Below are 20,228 nucleotides of genomic sequence, written 5' to 3'. Positions count from 1 at the left end.
CGCTCTGCCATGCCAGTCCCGAGAGCATGGGGTCTACAGCGATGGCAGTGCACTGGCTAGCTGTGACCCGGCTCTGCAGGACCCCAGGGTGCAGGTAACTCCAACGTGTTCTCAAACAGGAGTGCTTAAAAAATAACACCTGTCTTCCCAGGTGGCTTTCATGACGTTGACGCTGTTCCCTATCCGGCTCCTGTTCGCTGCTTTCATGATGCTACTGGCCTGGCCCTTTGCACTTGTGGCCTCCCTGGGACCGCCTGATAAGGAGCCAGAGCAGCCCATGGCCTTATGGAGGAAGTAAGTAGCTCGTGTGTGTGTGTGTGTGTATGTGTGTGTGTGTGTGGTGTGATCCTTGTCACAATGTTACTGGACTCAGTATGGACCTGTCTCTCCTTTTCTAAACATGCTTTATTGAGACCTGTTGTTCACCAGGGACCAGTGCTATCTTCTTGCTGCTTCTATTGAAACCAGCTTCTCCCTGCCTACCTCTTCCTCTGGTCTTGAGGCTTCATCTTCAAGGTTCTGTGGGTCATGGGGCTGTTGTACCCATGTCCCAGAGCACAGAGATCCTCCCACCACCATGGCCTGCTGTGTTCCAGAACCTCTTCTGTCTCTTGACAGCCTGAAGACGAAAACCAGAGCTCCAGGTGACCCTCACTCAGCTCTGGAGCTGCTGGTGGGAGCTGGGGAGTGTATCCTGAGTGGACAGCTCTCAGGCTGAGTTGACCCAGCACTACAGTGATACGGGTCCCTGACTCAACCCCCACAGTGTGGGTGTTGTGGGCGGAGGAGAGAGCACATCTTCTGGGTATACTTAAAGCAGTTTCAAGGGGAACAGCTTTTGAGTGTCAGGTCATGGTTGACACTGGTCCTGCCCACTCGGGGTCACTGAAAGTAGACAAGCCCACACTCTTTATACGTCCAGTGATTTGATACCAAATCTCACTTTCTTACCAAACTTGGCAAAGCTGAAGCTCTGGCTGGCACACAGTCCAGACTTCCGGAGTGTTGGACACTGTTGCTGCAGGCTGGTCTCTTAGACCTGAACTAGCCCCACTTTTAAGTGTTAGATATGAATGAACCTCAACTGTGTTGGGAACAGAGCCTAACTGAAGTGCCATTAAAACCACAGTACAAGATGCTGTAGACACTAAGTATTTTCTTGTGTCTTTCCACCTGCCACAGGTGCCTTAGCCAGCACTCTAAGAATACTCTACTGTTGTCTCTAGAGCTTCCTTTGCCGGCTCAGAAGGACAAACAAATCCTTGCTAGAGATGCTGGCAGAAAGGTCTACAGACCAGATTGGCTGCTGTGCAAATAACCTTTTCCTGGGACATGGGCACCCCAGGGCTCCTTGAATTGTGTGGGTGTGGGGGGCTCTGTGATCCCAAAGCCTAAAATATCACAACCTGATACTCTGTGACCTGAATGTTCACCCAAACCTCTCAGCCTTTCTTGTGAGGTGCCCAGGATGTTTGTTGAGGAGAGACTTCAGCTCTCTGGGTATCAGGTCCCCATCAGATGATGGTGATCACGCAGTGTGGGTGTTGAATGAGGCTGGGCATCCGTGAAGTTGTTGCTTGCTCTCAGTTTTTTGTTTGTCTGAGATTTCCTAATCCTCTTTATTGTGACATCCTCTAAAAGGATTTTAAAAAACCCAACATAACTATGAGTCTGGTATGATATAAAACCAAGCATGCCAAATCTAGGCCAAACCAGATTCTGACTTTGAGCTTTCTGAATGCAGAAGTTTGCTGGGAGTGTGACAGGTGTCAGCTCTTGGTGACAAGCGGCTGAGGATGTTGCCATGGCTCTCTGTGCTGACTGCCTGGCATCACAAGGACCTGATCACCCTTCTTTCTCTCTTCCCTACACCAACTCAGAATCTCTGAGCAGCAGGACCATCTTCAAAGTGGGTGACTTGGGCTGTGTTCCTGGCCTACATGCTCCCTTGGGACTCTACTGCATGCACGCACAATGAGCTTCTGCAAACTACAAAGGGCTACAGCAAACTGGTTCCAACAGCTCTGTCCTTGTGTGTCCAAGTCACTCAGTCTGTCAACAGCTTCCTTCGCTGCACAAATATGCCATTCTGTGTGAGAGCGAAGGATGTATTTATGCCAGGATATATATGTGTATAATAGTGCATGTGTATGTATGTATATGAGTGTGTGTATATGAAGCATGCACATATTTGAGTGTACACACATGAGAATATGTACATGAGAATATGTATGTATGTGCCTATTGGAGTGTGCATTTAGATGAGCATATGGATAAATATGTGTAGGTACTGGAGTATGTTTGGCATGTATTTGTTGATATATGTGCATGTATGAGTGTACACAGGTGAAAGTATGTGTGTGTGCACCTGTTAGAGTACACATGTGTATATGAAGATGAGAGTATCTGTGTAGGTATTGGAGTATGAGTATACAGTTAAGTGTATTGGAATGTGAACATGCATAAATGTGCTTGTTGTACTATACATGTATGTAGATAAGAGCATGCAAGTGTGCACATGCTGAAATGTACATATGTATAGGGTACATACATGTTGGAGTGGGCATGTATGTGCATGTTGGTGAGAATATGTGTAGGAGAGTACATGTGTGCATGTATGTGTGCACAGATTTGATTATGTGATTATATAGGTTGGATTATATATAGATAAGAGTGTCATATGTACAATATACACGTGTATACTGAACCTGCATGTACCGGGCTGTGCCTCTGGAAGCCGCAGACACCATCGTTTGGTATCTATGGGAACTAAGTGTGTTTGTGGCCCTGGGCACTCACGGGTGCTTCTGACTCCTGAAAGGAGACGTAGTGATGAGCTTTGCAGTTAGAGTGGCTCAGAATCAGGAAAAAGCGGGGTTTAAAATAACTTACGTTCTGCTGAGTTACAACAGCAGATCCATTCAGCCTCAGACGGCATTACGTTCACACAGCAGAGCTGTTGTGAACAGATTGATGTTAGAGACGACTTTTTTTTTTCCTGGATGAAGTTGGTAGCATTCAGACATTCTTCAAAATCTCAGGCTTTCAGTGACTGACACGGGTTTACAAAAGATGCTTCTTTGAAGTTACTTTCGATGCACAGTGTCATGAAAATCATACTGCTGCCTTTTAGTAGTACTGACCCTAAACTGGTTCTTCTACCCGCCAGAGCAAGTACAAGGGTGGGCCAGGCAGCTAGCAGTCCAGGTCCTCTGCCTCTGATCCTCAGCCCACAGCAGCTCCTGGGTTAACAGGGTTAATAGGTTAACCGTGAGATTGGAGGACCGACTATCTTACCCCCACCCTGAGAGAGGAGTCCCCACATCCTGGGTATGAATACAACTTCCTCTGTGTGCAGAAGCATAGCCACATCCTATGATTTAAAGTTTTTAAATTACACACATTCTTTGCTTTGCATTTGAACTGTACCCTTTGTCTCCCCCCACCCCCCTTGAGTTTCAATATCTCCTTTTCTTTCTTGTGGCAGAAAGAGTGTCAAAACCCCAAATTCAGCCTCAGTTCTCTAAGCCCCATGGTCAAGCCACACTATGGGGTGGTGCTTGCCTCCTGGGGCATCCGAATGACCCACTGTTTGGTCTTTCATTGTTTTTGTTGTTGTTGTTAAAGAAGAAGACTTTCTGGAGTGTCAAGTTCTTTTCCCAGAAAGAGGATTTGCAGAAGGAACTCAGACTAATTGATTAACTACTGACAACCAGCTTGCTCTTCCTTGCCTGGCTTTCTGATTGGCTGAAATATAGCATGAATGTCCTCCTGGAGAGTGTTGGTCTAGGGGCTCATGCGCCTGTGTTTGGAGGCAAACAGCTTATCTTCAGAATCTTCCCTTCATCCTGTGCCCAAAGCCCCAGGTCTTCTTTAGCACTGCGTAAGCTATTTAGCCTGGATTCCATCTCTCTTCTCCTTCATGTTCCTGTAGCTTTCTTTCCTGGCCTTTACTTGACCTCCAACTTTGCCCAGAGCTAAGTGTCCTCCTTGCCTCCTGTGACAGTATCAGCAGGATGAGGGTCTTCACCTTCACTGAGCCCACAAGGTCTATCTCCATTCACACCATCAGCCTGGAGCACCCAGCTCCCCCTGCCCCCATGCTGTCTCATCTTTCCCTATGAGGGCAGAAGGGCATTGCTGTCAACAAGACTGCAGGGTGATGGTGATGGTACTTTCTTTCCAGCTCCCCTCTTCCTCTTGCCCTCCCAGGACCGATTCCTGTTCCAGTGCAACTCCCACAGCTCCACTTCCTCATTCTCTGCAGCCTCTTCCTTAGCAGTCGCTGTGCATTTTATTTTTGAACTTTTTATTGTAAGTCCATCTAGAAGTGTCCAGCTGACATTGAGAAATGTGTACCCATGTCTCACACCGTCCCTAGAAATAGAACCTTGAGTCTGCTCCCCAGTGTCTCATTGTAACCACAGCAGCTGCTCATTCTCCGAGTAAGCAAAGGTCTTTCCAAGGTGACTTCTCCAGGGGCTCTGCGTTCAACAGTGATTGGCCTCGACTCAGATCTGCTGGGGCTTCTCTCGCAGAACCTCCAGGGGAGTTAGCACTTTGGGAAAGTCAAGGAACAGGGCTTTGGGCTTTTTTTTTTTTCTGTGTTTTTAATCACCTGGTTAGCCCACAGTCAGTGATACCTGGTGTGTTTTACAGCAAGTCTCCTCTGGGGACCAAGCTCCTCCCAGGGCTGTCCATGCTACATGTCACTGCAGGGGTGTCCTGAGAGGTGTCTGAGTTGCGACTGAGGTTTGTTGTAGGTGAGGAGAAAGGAAAATACCAGGGTTGAATGCCTGAATTCTCGTGTGTTTAAAAAGGATATCGTAGGAAACCAAGATGGATGACCTCAGCCAGTTTTTTTTTTTCATTTACATTCATGTCCATCTAGGCCCTTCCAAAAGCTGTATTGATTCATGTGGTCAGCTTCCAAGCTAGGGAGACCTGTGAGAAGGTCTAGAAGTCTCACCAGGATACTGCCTTTGCTCTCAGATGCTTAGCATGCAGCTTCTAATGGGTGTTCTACATGCCTTGATGGTTTGTCTACTCCTGCACGACTGAGTGCTAACCTGAGCTGCTGATATCTAAAGTGTGGATGTCTTTGACCTTGACATGTGATCCACTGCCAATGCTGAATAGCTGTGCCCACTTGCAAGATGCTACGTGATGGGAAACAAACCTTATTTGTCAGAGGTGGGAACCGTTGGCTATGGGTGCCCCCAGAATCAAGTACACAGTTCTCCTCTCTGGGCAGTTGCTGAAGTAGCCTTCAATGCCCCACTGCCAAGACCCCAGCATCATTTTCTCCCAGACCCCCTGCATGCCCATGTCATGGCAGGAACCAGATTGACGTTGCCTATCTCTTACAGGGTTGTGGACTTCCTACTCAAGGCCATTATGCGCACCATGTGGTTTGCTGGCGGATTCCACCGTGTGGCTGTGAAGGGGCGGCAGGCCCTGCCTGCAGAGGCTGCTATCCTCACACTGGCTCCACATTCCTCCTACTTTGACGCCATCCCTGTCACCATGACCATGTCCTCCATTGTGATGAAGGCGGAGAGCAGAGACATCCCAATCTGGGGAAGTGAGTGAGAGCACTTGAGAGTGGATGAGCCCCCGGGAATGGGTGAGACTATGGGAGTGGGTGAACCTTCTGAGAGCAGGTAAAACTTCAGGGGTGGGTGAGCAAGGAGACCCTGAGAGTGGGTAAGACACCTCCCCGGTGACAGGTCCCTTCAGGCTATATGCCATCACACAACAGGCCCTGGCTGTGTTCTGTGTTCTGCATTGTGGTTCCCCGGTAGCATGAGCCTTTGTGGGTTTTATCATGCCTGTGTGTCCTCCGGTACTGTCAAGTGCAGACGTACATGCCCAAGGTCTGTCTTGTAGGCATGTTTCCTATATCACAGGGCAGTTCAGGGTATTCTGAGCTTCTGGGAAGCCTGCTCTTGAGTACCAGTGACTCCCACAGGAATAGCAGTGTCTTGGGACTGCTGATCGGATCACAAATCTTGGGTGCTTTGATATAGCACAAGGTCTTTGTCTCATTCTAGGAACCATGAGTCCAAGGTCATAGTGTGTGCCAGGGGGATCCCTCTAGAAGCTCCATGGGGGATGTCCTGCCTCACTGGTTGCATGGCCAGCTTTCCCGTTTTCCAACTGTGTGTGTCTTAGCTAAGAGCCATGCCAGTGGATAACCCACAATAGCCTCATTTTAAGATCCACGATTTCATCTACATAGACTTTTTGTCTGAAAGGCCATGTTTACAGGGTCTAGAGTTAAGGCATAGAGAGAACACAGTATTGCCATTCAGTTGCTTTTCACACCCTGGCTGGCCTCCTTCGTGGTTCCCAGGCATCTCAGTAGATGATGTGGGGTCGGAGGGGGGCAGTGTAGGGTGGTTACTGGGTACTGTGGTTATTGTGGTGGCTGTGGTACCCTTGAAGAACAGTGGAGGGAGCAGATTTCAGCCCAACACCTGTGGTCGAAGAGCCACAGCTCTGAGCCACATCTTGACAAGAAGAGAAGACGTGACGGAAAGGCTCTTCGTTCTGAAGCTTTGCTCTGGTGTCTGGGCACTCTGCTGGGATAGCTCTGTGGGTCTCACAACACTACAGGCATAGTTTTGAATCTCCCAGACTGTACGGGCCCCGGGAGTGTCATCTGAAAACAGAGGTGCCTCGCGGTGTCTTAGTTAAGGTTGCCCTTGCTGTGATGAAACACCATGACCAAAAGCAGCTTGGAGAGGAAAGACTTTATTTCAGCTTACACTTAAACACCTCAACCTATCGCTGAAGGAAATCAGGGCAGGAACTCAAGTCAAGGCAGAGAACTGAAGCAGAGACCATGAAGGAGTACTGCTTACTGGCTAGATCTTCATGCCTTGCTCAGCCAAAATGGAATGGGCCCTCCCACATCAATCATTAAATTAATGATTGGCTTGCCCAGAGGCCAAGTTGGTGCTGGCATTTTCTCCCTGAGGTTCCCCTCTCCACAGATGGTTTGAGCTTGTGTCAAGTTGTCATAAAACTAGCCAGTGTCCCTGGTATCCCAGTCTCTCTGTACATACAAGACTTCTGCTCTGTGAGAGACCTCTGAAATCTTGAGGTATATTTACCTAGAGGTGGGCAGAAGAAAGGATGTGGTTGTCAGTCTGAATTGACCCTTCTGGTCTGGCCCTGACCCAGATGTCTGTCCTAGAATAAAGCGTAAAAGCAGCCTGCTGACACTTGGCCAGATTATGAGGAAAAGTTTATCCCAGCTACCTAAAGGCACTAGAACTTTTGTGTATGTCTACAAGGAGGGCTCTGTCCTCACCTTCATCTCCTTCTGCTGGTGAGCAGGCATTTTCCCCTTGCATATGGAAATACCATGGAGAAGCAGGTGGTCAAGGAGGCTAGAACCTGTCGCGGTCCCCCTCGTCCAGCAAGGATGACGCGACCACCGGAGCTCTTCTCACTGCAGTTTTATTCAGGACCTTTTGACATTTGTAAAATCTCTCTCTCTCTCTCTCTCTCTCTCTCTCTCTCTCTCTCTCTCTCCCTCTGGGCAAACCTCTCCCAGCCCTTAAGTAGGCATGGGCAACCAACCCCGGATTGCCAGGTGGGCACTGCCCATAGGTCCATGCATATGCAAGCAGCTGACAATCATTGCGTGATAATAGCATAAGTCAGGCCTAGTTGATATTAGGAGCTGATTATCACAGAGCACTCGCTTTCGGGATCGCGGAGGGTGGGAGCCAGCACCATCATGTACGACTCCACGCAGCTCTCTACATTGCCATCAGGTGTGGCTTCACGCAGCTCGCTACAGTTCCCCCTTTTTTGTTTTGTAAAGCTACAGGCAAGAGTAGAGGTCTGATCTCTGTTAAAAATGGAACATGTGCTAGTGTCTGTCCAGGTGTCATCCACCCAGAGAACACTAGACCTGTCTGGTGCCTTTTTACAGAGGTGGGAGCTAGACACCAACCCACATGCAATCAGACTTGCTCTTCTTGAGGTTGATGTATGCTTACCTCAAGTGCAGTGCGCAAGCCTCGCATCCTGTGCTCGCTTCTATCTCTTTTAAGATAGCCAAACTTGGGGAGACTGTCCTGCTTCAATGACCGTGAAGGCCTGAATGGTCATAACTGCATTGCAATGCTGTGAAACCCTTATGTGACAGACGCACCACAGGCATACCAGGGAGGCAAGCACCATTAAGCCTGTTAGGGCTCCTACTCCCGCCCACTCCTTCAGATGATCCATGGAGTGATCCAGGAGGATAGTCCTTCTGCCAGGCTGGTATCCATGCATGTGGAATCTGCAGTCGCAATCGTCATCCGCAGCTTTTCCAGTTGTTTTTGAATTCACCAGACCAATTACCTAAAAGATATCTAGACAATTCTTTAGACAGATTAGCTGCATGGGTTAATCTTTCATACTGAATGCTGGTCACACACAGCCCTGGATGGATAGAAATGTCTGACAGACTAGGGTATGGACTTGCGTCTCTTAACATACCCCAGCTGCCATACCCCCGTGGCACATTCATTCTTGTCAGCTGAGTGCATGGACGACACCTTCTCCCTCGTGCACCTCTTTGGCTTCCCTAGCAGCTCAGCTGATCCTGCTTCTGCTAAGTGACCATATGCTGCATTCTCATGAGTTGTCTGATCTTACACAGGATTTAAAGATAAACGCCCATGACAACAGGTGTTGAGATTGCCAGCAGTAGGGTTCCCAATCACCACTAGACCCAACCTCCCATTTGGGCTATGGTATTCTACCAACCCTTTTGGCTAAAACAGTACACACAGGTACCTTTTCCTACAATAGGGCAGTCTCTTGATTTAAATTCGCTCTGTTGCAGACTCTTCAGCGGTGTGCAGAGCCTGAAACTGCCATTGCCTTTTCCTTGCCCCGCAGCTACGCTGCCTTCTCTGGCAGCCCTGTGGGGTCTGTGCTCCAGCTTGTCTCAGCTCCAGCACTTGTTGTTGCCTTTGCTGATACTCTTAGCACTGCTGTGGCATCCGCCAGGCTAGGCACCGACTGCTGAGACAATGTGCCTTCTACCACAGCCACCTACCTAGCAAAGCTCTGCTCCAGCTGCCTTCTAGCCCCAGCTGCATTCGTTCTGGGTCCAGACTGGTGCACGGAGTGGAGCGGAACTCAGGGAAGCAGGCTTGCTGCTCTGCAACCATTGAAGGGTCCCCACTTACACGTTTTAGGGAATTTGGACGTTGTCAATCTGTCTGGCTACTTCCTGCTGAGCGGGGACGTTGCATTCTTACTGCCATTTTCAGCTGTGCTCGGACGCAGGTCAGGGCAGCAACTGGGGAGAGGTGGAGAGTCTACCTCCCCACCGAGCTGGAAGGTGGAGGTGTGGCTGTGCAGAACAGCCCTGGTTGTGCTGCGCTTCTATGCCCTGAGGCACACGCTGGGAGTGGCCTAGCATTCTGGCCTTGTTGGTCCTCAAGGCAGGTCCTGGGTGTTTGCAGCTTCACAGACCCTCAGAGCTGCTTGGCCTTGGAGCCGCCTGGAGCTCCTTGGCCTTGGAGCTGCTGCTGCTCACACTCCACTGCAAACTCAGGAGGTCTCGGTAATTCAAACCACATGAATCTAACTTCCTTAGCGTACCTTGTTCTGCAGCAAAATTCAGATCTCTACCAAGCTTGTCCCAGGATGACACATTAAGATTGCCAGAGACGGCAAACCAAGGAACAATTGTGTCACATTCAGTCAAAAACCTTTCCAATGTGCTCCTTAACAGCTCGTTAAGAGCCAGAAAAATCAGGTGTGATGTTGAAGCGCCCATTCTAAAATCCCATTCTTTTAGTTTTACTTTAAACTGTCCACTTTGGTCGTGGCTCTCACTTTGATCCGTCTGCTATAGTCGCAGCTCTCATTACCCCCACTCTCCCTTCTACCGGCGAGAGCAGAAAACCCGCTTTTTTCGCGGATCCCCAGTCTTTACCTGAGGATTATCCGGTGCACCCCCTGACTGCAGCAAGTTCTGGGCTCCACGGAGAGAGGTTTGGAGGTTCCCCGTACGCGGCACCACTTGTCTTGTCCCCGTACGGGCCACCAACTGTCGCGGTTCCCCTCGTCCAGCAAGGAGGATGCGCAACACCGGAGCTCTTCTTGCTAAGCAGTTTATTTCAGGACCTTATTCACAGCAATCTTTTCCCTTCTCTTTCCCTCCCTCTCTCCTTTCTTTTTCTCTCTCACTCACTCACTCTCTTCCTCTATCTCTTTTCCTCTCTCTCTGGGCAAACCTCTCCCAGCCCTTAAGTAGGCCTGGGCTGCCAGCCTCAGATTGCCAGGTGGGCACTGCCCATAGGTCCACGCATATGCAAGCAGCTGACAATCATTGCGTGATAATAGCATAAGTCAGGCCTAGTTGATATTAGGAGCTGATTATCACAGAGCACTCGCTTTCGGGATCGCGGAGGGCGGGAGCCAGCACCATCATGTGCGACTCCACGCAGCTCTCTACATTGCCATCAGGTGTGGCTTCACGCAGCTCGCTACAAGAACCCAGGCCGATGGCAGCAAGGTCCCCAGCCCCAGATCAACCCCTTCCCTCACCTGTGCCTGTGACTTTTCAGAGGCACCTGGCTGTGGCTAAGTCCGCTACAAACACGGCCTCCACAGCCCGGGTGCCTCCCACCTGAGAGGTGCGGTCATTCCCTTCCATGGGAAATGTGAGTCTTCACCATGGGTTCAGGTAACACTGTGGTCAGTATCCTGAACCAAGTGCTCCAAGGCTCATAGACCCTCCATGAATTCCTTCCATGCACAGGGTGCTGGTACGGAGTTGGCTCATATGGAGGGGAAGAGACTAGACTGGGGCTCAGCTAGGGGTTTGCTCAGTCTCCTGATTGAGATAGCCAGGACTCTACAGAGATGCCAAGCAGGAAGACAGAAGGCGGGGCTGTATGTAGCCCTGTACCCATGAGAGGCATAATAGATCCTGTAGCCAGAAATGAACTGCAAGGACGTTGGTTATGAAACAGCTCTGTGCAAGCATGGTCACTTCCCTTCTTGACGAGGTTCCTGGAGGGAAGCTGAGCTATTTGGGTCATAGACTAGATTTTATCAGTCTGATTGTCAAATAAAGGATAATACTCCACATGCCTGGAAACTTGGGTTGAATTCCAAGAATTTTTTGGACGCTAGATGAGGTTGTAATTGGCAGATATGTGCTCCACCTCGAAAACCCTGAACGGTGTCACAAGCCCCAAACGTCGCTGCATGTGGCTCCTGGCAAGGCTCCCGGCGGCTGTTGGGTTTTATAGAATTACTATCGCTGTGCACAGAGTTTCTTCTTGTAGCTTGTACATTTCCTTGTCCACAGAGTGAATGGTGGTGGCAAGATTATCAGAAATGTTTGTTATCCAGGTCCAGTGATGTGTGCCTGTAGTCCCAGCACTCCGGAAGCTGAGGCAGGAGGATCCGTTGAGCCCCGGCTAGAGCATCGAGACCCTGTCTCTGGAGGGAGAGGAATATTGATTAGGCTCCAAATGTAGCTCATCTCAGTTGGTTCCTTATCCAGCTAGCTACCATGGAAGGCAGTGTGCCCCATAAGGTACTGACCTGGGCATGCAGCGAAGGGTCCTCTTCACCCCTCGAGAACCCAGGACGTGTTCTGGTTCCTATCTCAGAGCAGACTTAGGTAGGCAACGGCCTGTCCCAACTTCCAGCCCTTCTTTGGAATCCTGTGACAGACAGCTCCTAACTCTGTTGAAGAGATGAATGTTGAAAATACCTAATTTTTATATTTAGGTCTGTCCGTGCCAGGAGTGTGACCAACCTTATACCTTTTCCTGTCTCTACATTGTCAGAATTCTGTGAGTCAACTTTATGTGTCTTAGTTAGGGTTAAGGTTGTTCTTGCTGTGATAAAAACCCCGTGACCAAAAGCAACCTAGGGAGGAAAGACTTTATTTCAGCTTGCACTCCTGGTAACTGTCCATCACCTAGGGAAGTTGGCAAGGCAGAAACCTGGAGGCAGAAGCCATGGATGAGTGCTGCTTACTGCATTGATCCCCATGATTTGCCCAGCCTGCACTTTTAAATCACTCCAACAGGCCGGGCGGTGGTGGCGCACGCCTTTAATCCCAGCACTTGGGAGGCAGAGGCAGGCGGATCTCTGTGAGTTTGAGACCAGCCTGGTCTACAGAGCTAGTTCCAGGACAGGCTCCAAAGCCACAGAGAAACCCTGTCTCGAAAAACCGAAAAAAAAAAAAAATCACTCCAACAGTGTGCTGGGCCCTCTCTCATCAATTTTCATAAGAAAATGCCCACACGGCCCACAGGCTTCAGTGCAAATTCTTCCCCCCAAGACAGGGTTTCTCTGTATAGTCCTGGCTGTCCTGGAACTTATTCTGTAGACCAGGCTGGCTTCGAACTCAGAAAACCACCTGCCTCTACTTCCTGGGTCCTGGGATAATTGTGTGCACCACCACCACTTGCCTTGGACAGGGCAATCTCATGGCAATTGTATCAACCAGTACTCATTCATACACTGAACTGGCCAAGTGATATCTGGAAGTAAAACACTAAGGAAATGCCATCGCAGGTCTGTTGGGACTTCCAGCAGGGTTGTGTTGACCATTTGCACAGCATGGCCTACTGCCAGGGAGCTGTGGGCTTTCCCTTCCTGCCTTTAGGAGCAACTTGTCCATCAAGGCCCAGAATCATTTTGTCTGATGGAAGGAGGTGCCCAGATGATCCCTGTTACCTTGTCCCATCCTTGGAACCCTTCTTGCCTCCCTGTATCCATTCTCAGATTTGCCAAAGGACCGGAAGGCATCTTCCTGTTGTGTGATGTTTTACTCTTTTGAGGGGCCCACCACCCAACTCACAAATAAATTGCACGTGGAGGATTATTCTTAGTTATGAATGCCCGGCCTTATCTTGGCTTGTTTCTTGTTTCTTGCCAGCTTTTTCTTTCTTTTTTCTTTTTTTCTTTCTTTTTTTCTTTTTTTAATTATTCCAACTATCTTTGCCTTTGGGCTTTTATCTTTCTCTCTCTTTATACCTTTCTTGACTTCTTTCTCCATGGCTTGCTGTGTAGCTGGGTGGCTGGCTCCTAGTGTCCTCCTCTCCTTCTCTTGTTCCTCTTCTTTCTCATTTCTCCTTCTGTTTATCCTCCCTGCCTGCCAGCCCCGCCTGTCCTTGCTCCTGCCTTGCTATCTGCTGTTCAGCTCTTTATTAGGGCCATCAGGTGTTTTGGACAGGCAAAGAATCACAGCTTCGCAGAGTTAAACAAATGCAGCATAAACAAAAGCAACACACTTAAAATTATATCCCCCAACATCTTCCACTATCCGAGACAGTTTTCTTATCCTTGACGTCATGGACACAGAAAGTTCTGTACTCAGCCCCATGAAACACACTATACAGCAAGACCAGGTGAGCCTCAGCACCTCTAGGAAGGTGATGGCATTTTACAGAAAGGCAGATAAAGTCGGGATTGTGATGTCACCCTCACAGCCTGCTGGGCGGATTCTGTCATTCCTCTTCCCTTTGACTCTTGAAGTCATTTTAGCACCAGAAAAGGATGACAGAAAAGGATGAAACAATTGCTAGAATGACAAAAACAGCAAAATGATTCAAGACCTATAAAGACATGTCACTACCCCTGTGTGTTGGCTCTTCGGAAGAGTTATGAAGACACTGGGTTATTACAAGATTGAAGGGATTTTCTCTTTTTTTCTTCCTTTTTTTTAAAAAATTGTTTTCTTTGCTTTTTTGAAAACCACCTAGAAAGAATCACAGAGTAATCTTTTCAAGTCTCAAAATGATTTACAAAAGAACCTATAGCTAAAATGGTCCTGGGAGATCAGCTATAGCTACCTGTTCCCTGCTCCATTTTTCCTCAGAACATGGACTTACTTGAGGGTAGTTCATGTTAAAACCTCTTCATAGTTTTTTTTTTGAGCACTATCCTATTTTTACATGGTCTTACTTTGGTGGTCCCCAACATTTTGGTCAATTGAGCCCTGCAAGTCATGGCCATATAGGTGCCTTGAACCTAGACCAAATGTAGAGACCCTATGATGTCGCGATTACTCCAGGACTGTGTGTGATCTCTAGGGTTCTTGCAGCAAAGAAGCAACAAGAGCTTGTTCTTGCCACTCTGGAAGTCCAAGAGAAGGGCATTGGCAGCCGAGCACAGTGGTAGCTGGCAGTCCTTGGTACTCTCTGGCTTGCAGGCACATAGCATCCTCCCTTGTCATGCAACCTTCTCTACCCACCTGTGTTCTCTTACAAGGATGTCAGTTGTTCATTAGGACCATCCTAGTTAAAGTGATACCATCTGAACTTGATTATCTGCAAACATTTCCAGTTAGGGTCACATTCCCAGGTGTTAGGAGTTAGGGCTTTATTCTTGACTTTCAGGAAGGCAAATTCAACCAACAGTGGGGTCCAGGAGCACTTGAATCTTCTTCTGCTAATACAATGATAGCAGATCATCTGTTTTGGTAGTATTAGGTTTCCAGTATGTCCTGTGTGTCCTGGCTGATGGTCTCGTGGACTATATTGCTCCTCCAGGGTACTTAGGTACTGGGAGTTCACTGAAAGGTCGCTCACCCTCCAGGCATCAGCATGGCCTAGGGAGGTAGGTGTCTTTGGGGTTTGCAGCTCACTAGCCCCTGAGAGGTGTTTGTTCTAACCCTGTGGTTGGAAGCTATGGGTGCTGATAACCTGTCTTACCTCCTACAGCTCTGATAAGGTACATTCGGCCAGTGTTTGTGTCCCGGTCTGACCAGGACTCTCGAAGGAAAACAGTGGAGGAGATCAAGCGACGGGCACAGTCAGATGGAAAGTGGCCTCAGGTAGAACTGTCCTGCTTGCTTTTATGGGTTCTCCCAAAAGATGTGTAATTTGAGAATGGGAGGAAGAGGAAACCACACAGCCCACCATGTCGCTCTCAGTGCTGAAGTTGACATTGTTCTGTTTGTGTTTGGGGAGGGAGTGCATCTAAGACCATACTTGATGTTGGGCACTTTGGGTTTCAGTGTCTGGGCTTAAATGAAAACAGATTCCCTCAAGTGCCCACCTGTGTCATTGTGTGGGGTGGTGCCTTGCTGATTGCTGCTCGAATTAACTGTGAGCCTGAGGAATTCAGCACTTCCAGATCTGGACCGAGCCTCTTGTCCTGTTGTCTGTGTCCTACCTCTGCATCCATAATGCTTGCCTTTGCCCGTGGCCCCCGTAAGCCTGAGATGCCTTAATGTCACTCATGTTCAGTTTTTTCTTTCTACTTGAGCCAACAGGTAGAGGCTGGTGGTTTTGAGGATGCCCTGTGGTGCTCAAAAACTCTGCAGATCTGGCGTTTAGGACCTGTGCCCACAGGCAGCCTCTAGGGAGGCTTCTGGCTTGTAAAATGTGGCCAATGCCCCCACCTCCCCTGCCCCCATGCACAGGAGTTGCTCCCTCTTCTCCAAGGAGCTTACCTGTGTTCTTTAGGCATGCCCACTGAGTCCATCCAGCCTCCCAATGGATCACCTTCTCATCAGGGCTCAGATCTGAAAGCCTTATGAGCTGTGCTTTCCATCATGGGGAGTTTTAGTTTGTATATTCTGTCTTGAGCAGTGAGTCAGCCATTGACATGTCCACAAGGACAGGAGTTTCTTCACGCTGTAGTTGTGACCAATGGCTGCACAATTTCCTGCTTGTTCCCAGTGTCCCCGTTCCTCATGATGTGGTCCCTCATTAGTGCCTCCACTCTTGGCTCCCGTTCTCTCCTGTGATGTGTGTGTGACTAAGAACCACAGTGTCCTTCACTGCTCCTTACTTTATCCTTATAGCATGTTTCATTTTATTCCTCCTGTTCCCAACCCTGAGGGGGGCTTCATGAAGACCCTCTTCTACCTGGGAGCCATAGTCTAAAATTACGTTAGTAGTAGAAAAAACACGTTGGTTAGGTGGGCTTCTGTGGACTGTGGATTTAATTAAGTCCTCTGATTTAATGCTATCTTTTTCCTATTTTAAGATAATGATTTTTCCAGAAGGAACATGTACAAATCGGACCTGCCTCATTACCTTCAAACCTGGTATGTAGGTTTTTGTTTGTTCTGTTTTGTTTTTTTTTTTTATCTTTGTCAAAAAGAGGAAGCCATCCATGACTTTTAAAGTAATGGCATCCGTGGTGGTGGAAATCTTTGTTGTCTGTGATGACAAGTTCTTAGAGGCATTTCCAGAAGTCACAGGAAAGTCTCGGTGTCTGAGCCAAGAGCTGGAGTGTTTGCAGGAGGATGAGGAGATTATGGAGGCAGTGACTATCGTGAGGTGATAATGTTTGCCTGGGCCCTGAGTTCCTGACCAGTGAGGCCCTGATGTGCTGAGATCTCTTTGCCCTCTGGCCTACAAGGTGCCTTGGGCCCTGGCAGCTCCTATTGACAGGAGAGGTCTTCCAGCCTGTAGCTTGCTCTTAGGTTGCAAAGTCTTGAAAGCTGGTTCCAGAGCCACAAGAGAACAGCAGTCTTTCTCCAGAGGCGTGGGCAGTGACCCATCAGCTGGGACACCTCCTCATGGCACTCCCCAAGCCCCGCATTGGGGTTGAGCTCCTGGCTTTAGCAGCACAGTTGTTATGATGGGGTACAAAGTCCACTCTTGACTCTGCGTAGTTAAAGTTCTGTATACCCTGGGAGGTGTAAAAGGTTTATCCCTTGATCCTGCCATAGCTCTTAGTACTGTTAAGAGGAGGGTGGGACTCAAACTCTTTGCATGAGGTATGCACACCATCTCCCACAGACTAGGTCATCCTGGGTACAGTTGCTAGTATTCTGCTCTGGGTCACATCGGACTGCCCTGTCTTTGAGGTTTTCCAGCTTCATGGTCTTTCCATTCTTTTTACTTCTGCATGGTAATCCAGAGTCTCCACCTCCCCAGGCCACCCTTCTGTTCTGCTCCTGTGCACACGACCGAGCCCTCCCTTTCTTGACATAGATAGTGGTAGCAACTTTGATGGGCAGAGATATAGTGCAAGAAAGTGAAATCTCTTTTAATGTGCCCTGGGTTGCTCTCTCTAAAGTACACGTAGCAGCTAAGGGAGCGTGTGGTGGCCAAGACAAGCGTAGCTTCAGGAGAAAGTCCATAACCCACCTCAATTGGGCTCCTCACACTGGGTATGACCCATAAAGGCCCCCACCAGGCCATGTCCCCAAGGCCATGGGCAGAGAATAAATAAGAGCCTCCCCAATGGTAATACATCATGGGGGAGGGGGAGGTTGTATGATGTATGCCGCGGTTACCAACCAGCACTAATTGTGGTGTCCAGATATGGTTCACTCCCTAGACACCTGCTGTTCACCAGTGTCCAACCAACTGTTGTACTCCATGACACATATGAAGCCTCCATGTGGCCTCAACTTTTGTGCTTTGGAGTCTGGGAAGAGCCATCACCTCCTGTGGGTATCCCTGCTGCTAGTTCCTGCTTAGGCACGTGAGACCAGCCCAGCACCTGCTTCTCCCTCCTTATACTTGCCTTCATGGTCATGCGCGTTCAGATGCACACATTCACCCAGGTTCCAAGATGAGTAAACATGCAGAAAATTTTCCAGGGGTACAGAAATCCTAAACCAGGACCATCACCATGGCCCTGAACTAAGGAATGGAGGGCTGTCTGGAACAACCAGAGAACGTCCCTCTAGGACATTCCCCTCCCAGAATGGTACACACCACTGATGAATGATGGTTTCTATGAGACTCTGCACTGGTCCAGAAGAACATGGGGCTCCTTGGCTAGGTCCATCCCGCATGTCTGGGTGCTTCTGACACCTTGGTTTTCAGAGGTGTGGGCCTTCAATCAGCCATTTTTTAAATAGAATAGAACTCATAAGCCAGTCTTGCCAACTCATCAGGGAATGCATAGCCACGATATAGATAGGATAGGAGCCTGGCGGGGCGATCCTGGGGCTTCTCAGGTAATATTTCTCTAGTGCTCAGACAGAGGCTAGTCACCCATGGGGACAGGGCTTGACTAGAACATCCTACCCCAGGTGAGACCAGGTGTGCCTCATTCTGCTTAGTGCCCTACCCCAGATGCAGGTCATGAGCAGTGTGTAGAAACTAAGGTCAACAGAGCAGACCCATGGAGAAGGGTTCTGAGGTATAGACACCCTGGAGACCCTCACCTCTGTCTGGGTCTGTTTATTTAATGCTGTCACACTGGACAGCAGCTCCTCTCTTCATGGGCAGTGCAGGGGTGTAGGAAATAATCCAGGAACCCAAAGAATGTCTTCACTGACCTGGAAGGCTGGCACAGAAAAGCTGTTTTTACCAAGGCCAGCAAAAGTACCACAGCTAGGTCCCACCCTCCCATGCTTCCTCCTGCCAGCAATGAGACCCTGTGTTTTCCTTGGCAGGTGCGTTCATTCCTGGAGTTCCTGTCCAGCCTGTGGTGCTACGCTACCCAAACAAGCTGGTGAGTCATGTTCTGGGACATGTGTTGCAGGGAGGGGGGTGTTGAGGAAGAGTGAGAGCCGGTGAGGTGTTTTGGTTGTATCTGGATTGCCATGTCTCTACGTCCTTTGTCCATGCACAGTAGTTAAGAGAACAGTTGGTATCATCACATGGCCTCAGCCCAGAGAGGGAGGGGCAGGCTCAGCAGGTAGAATCCCAAGTGCCAGCCAGCTCTGTGGTGTATTCGTGACAGGTCTGGAATGGTCTCAGCATTGGCACACAGAGTTGCACCTTTCACAGGCCCTGAAGTGGTGCCCTGCTCCATGACCCATCCCAGCTTTTAGTGAGACTCCACACAGACAGTCCTCAGAAGCTCCAAAGCCTGGCTCCCTCTGGGCTGTTTTAAAATCCAGGGCTGCTTACATTCTAGAAAGCTGAGCAGTAGGTAAGAGATCTGGTAACTTGGTTATGCTCCCTCTGCTCCAGTTGGAAGTCTCGTTGACTTGTTTTAAAGAAACAAGATAAGGCAGGACAATTGGTCCCAGAACTCCTGGGTAACCTGGAAGGACCCCAGCTTAGAGGAGGGAAGAGTCCAGATGAGGGAGCTGGTTTTGCCATTGGGTCTTTCTCCCAAGTGTCTTTAACACTCTCCCAGTCCCCGGGGAGAGGCATGAGGTCCCACCTGTTTCACAGATGCCAGCCACAGTCTCTTTTCTGTTATGACTTTTGGAGCAGGTGTTCTCTGTCTTGATGGCGTCCGCAGTTAGAAATGGCCAGTCTATGAATGTGAGCCCTAGGGCCCTGAGTTGGCATTTCTTGGTGGAAACAGTAAGGTGGTGCTTACCACAGTGGGCTCTCCCTGTCCCCAACAGTCGATTACTCTGACAGCCGAGGACAGTATGGAAGGAAACCTCTCAGCTCACAACCTAGTGGCAGCAATGCAGGCAGCTCATGGACACAGTCTCCTGCCTGACTGTGTGGGAACCAGGCCTGCTTTCCTGAGCGTGAGGTCACCTGAGTTAGATGGATAGGCAGTGGAAGCCGTCTGGACCACCAGTTATTAATACTAACATGACTCTGTCACGTACTGCTGAACCACGGAAGAGTCCATTTCCTGTCAGTTTCCTGAGGAAGGCCCTGCCCTCTGCCGGACGTCAGCACACCCAGGAATAGAGCGGCCTGCCAGCCTGTTTGTGGGAGTGAGGTTTCCATTCTGAGTTGATTCGTTGGCCTGGTAAGGCCATAGTCCTCCCTGGTCCCCCTAGAACCTTGGAAGTTTGATTATCCAGAGAAGCAGGAAGTTTGCCTGTGTTCATGTTTCGAAGGTTTGTGTGAGCTTCCTCAGCTCTGTAGCTGCAGGATGCACCCCTGCTGCCAGAGTTCTGAGCACAGAGTCTGCCCAGGGAGCCAAACCAGGGTAGTAAGAGGTTGAAGATGGCAAAGGAAAGAAACCATGTGAGGTGCTTGCCTAGCTCCTGTGAAAATGTCTGTAACTTCTAAGATAGTTTCTGAAGTCCTTCTGGGCACACATACAGTGAGGTAGCTAAGTCCCCTGGTGGCAGGGCCCCCCTTCAAAGCCCAGGGTTGACCTGGGAGGAGCATGCATGTGGTAGGCATGGTTGGACATTTGGGTGCAGATGCAGCCTTAAAATGAAGCTGCAGTGAGATCATGTGCTCAGGTCCAGGCAGACCTTGCCTGAGGAAGCATCTTAGAGTGGGCCGGGGATACGGAAGGGTTGAGAAGTACAAACTGGAACACTGGAGAGGAGGGGTAATGGGTACCAGCCCTACTTAGGCCACTGTTAGAATTGGCACCCTCAGAGGTGCTACAAA

General features: G+C 49.3%; 1 protein-coding gene across 1 annotated transcript in view; it reads left to right on the top strand.

Annotated features, from left to right (window-relative positions):
- The window catches only part of Lpcat1 (lysophosphatidylcholine acyltransferase 1), a 53,173-nt gene that overhangs the window by 20,721 nt on the left and 12,224 nt on the right, over positions 1 to 20,228 (top strand). Inside the window, exons 2-6 of the mRNA XM_057789918.1 lie at positions 152 to 294; positions 5,370 to 5,584; positions 14,712 to 14,824; positions 15,985 to 16,045; positions 18,359 to 18,417. Coding sequence (XP_057645901.1) covers positions 152 to 294; positions 5,370 to 5,584; positions 14,712 to 14,824; positions 15,985 to 16,045; positions 18,359 to 18,417 — 591 coding nt within the window. The remainder of the gene's footprint in view (positions 1 to 151; positions 295 to 5,369; positions 5,585 to 14,711; positions 14,825 to 15,984; positions 16,046 to 18,358; positions 18,418 to 20,228) is intronic.

The sequence above is a fragment of the Chionomys nivalis genome, chromosome 15, assembly GCF_950005125.1.
Source record: "Chionomys nivalis chromosome 15, mChiNiv1.1, whole genome shotgun sequence".
Lineage (NCBI taxonomy): Eukaryota > Metazoa > Chordata > Mammalia > Rodentia > Cricetidae > Chionomys > Chionomys nivalis.
This window is presented reverse-complemented; position numbering and strand designations above follow the sequence as displayed.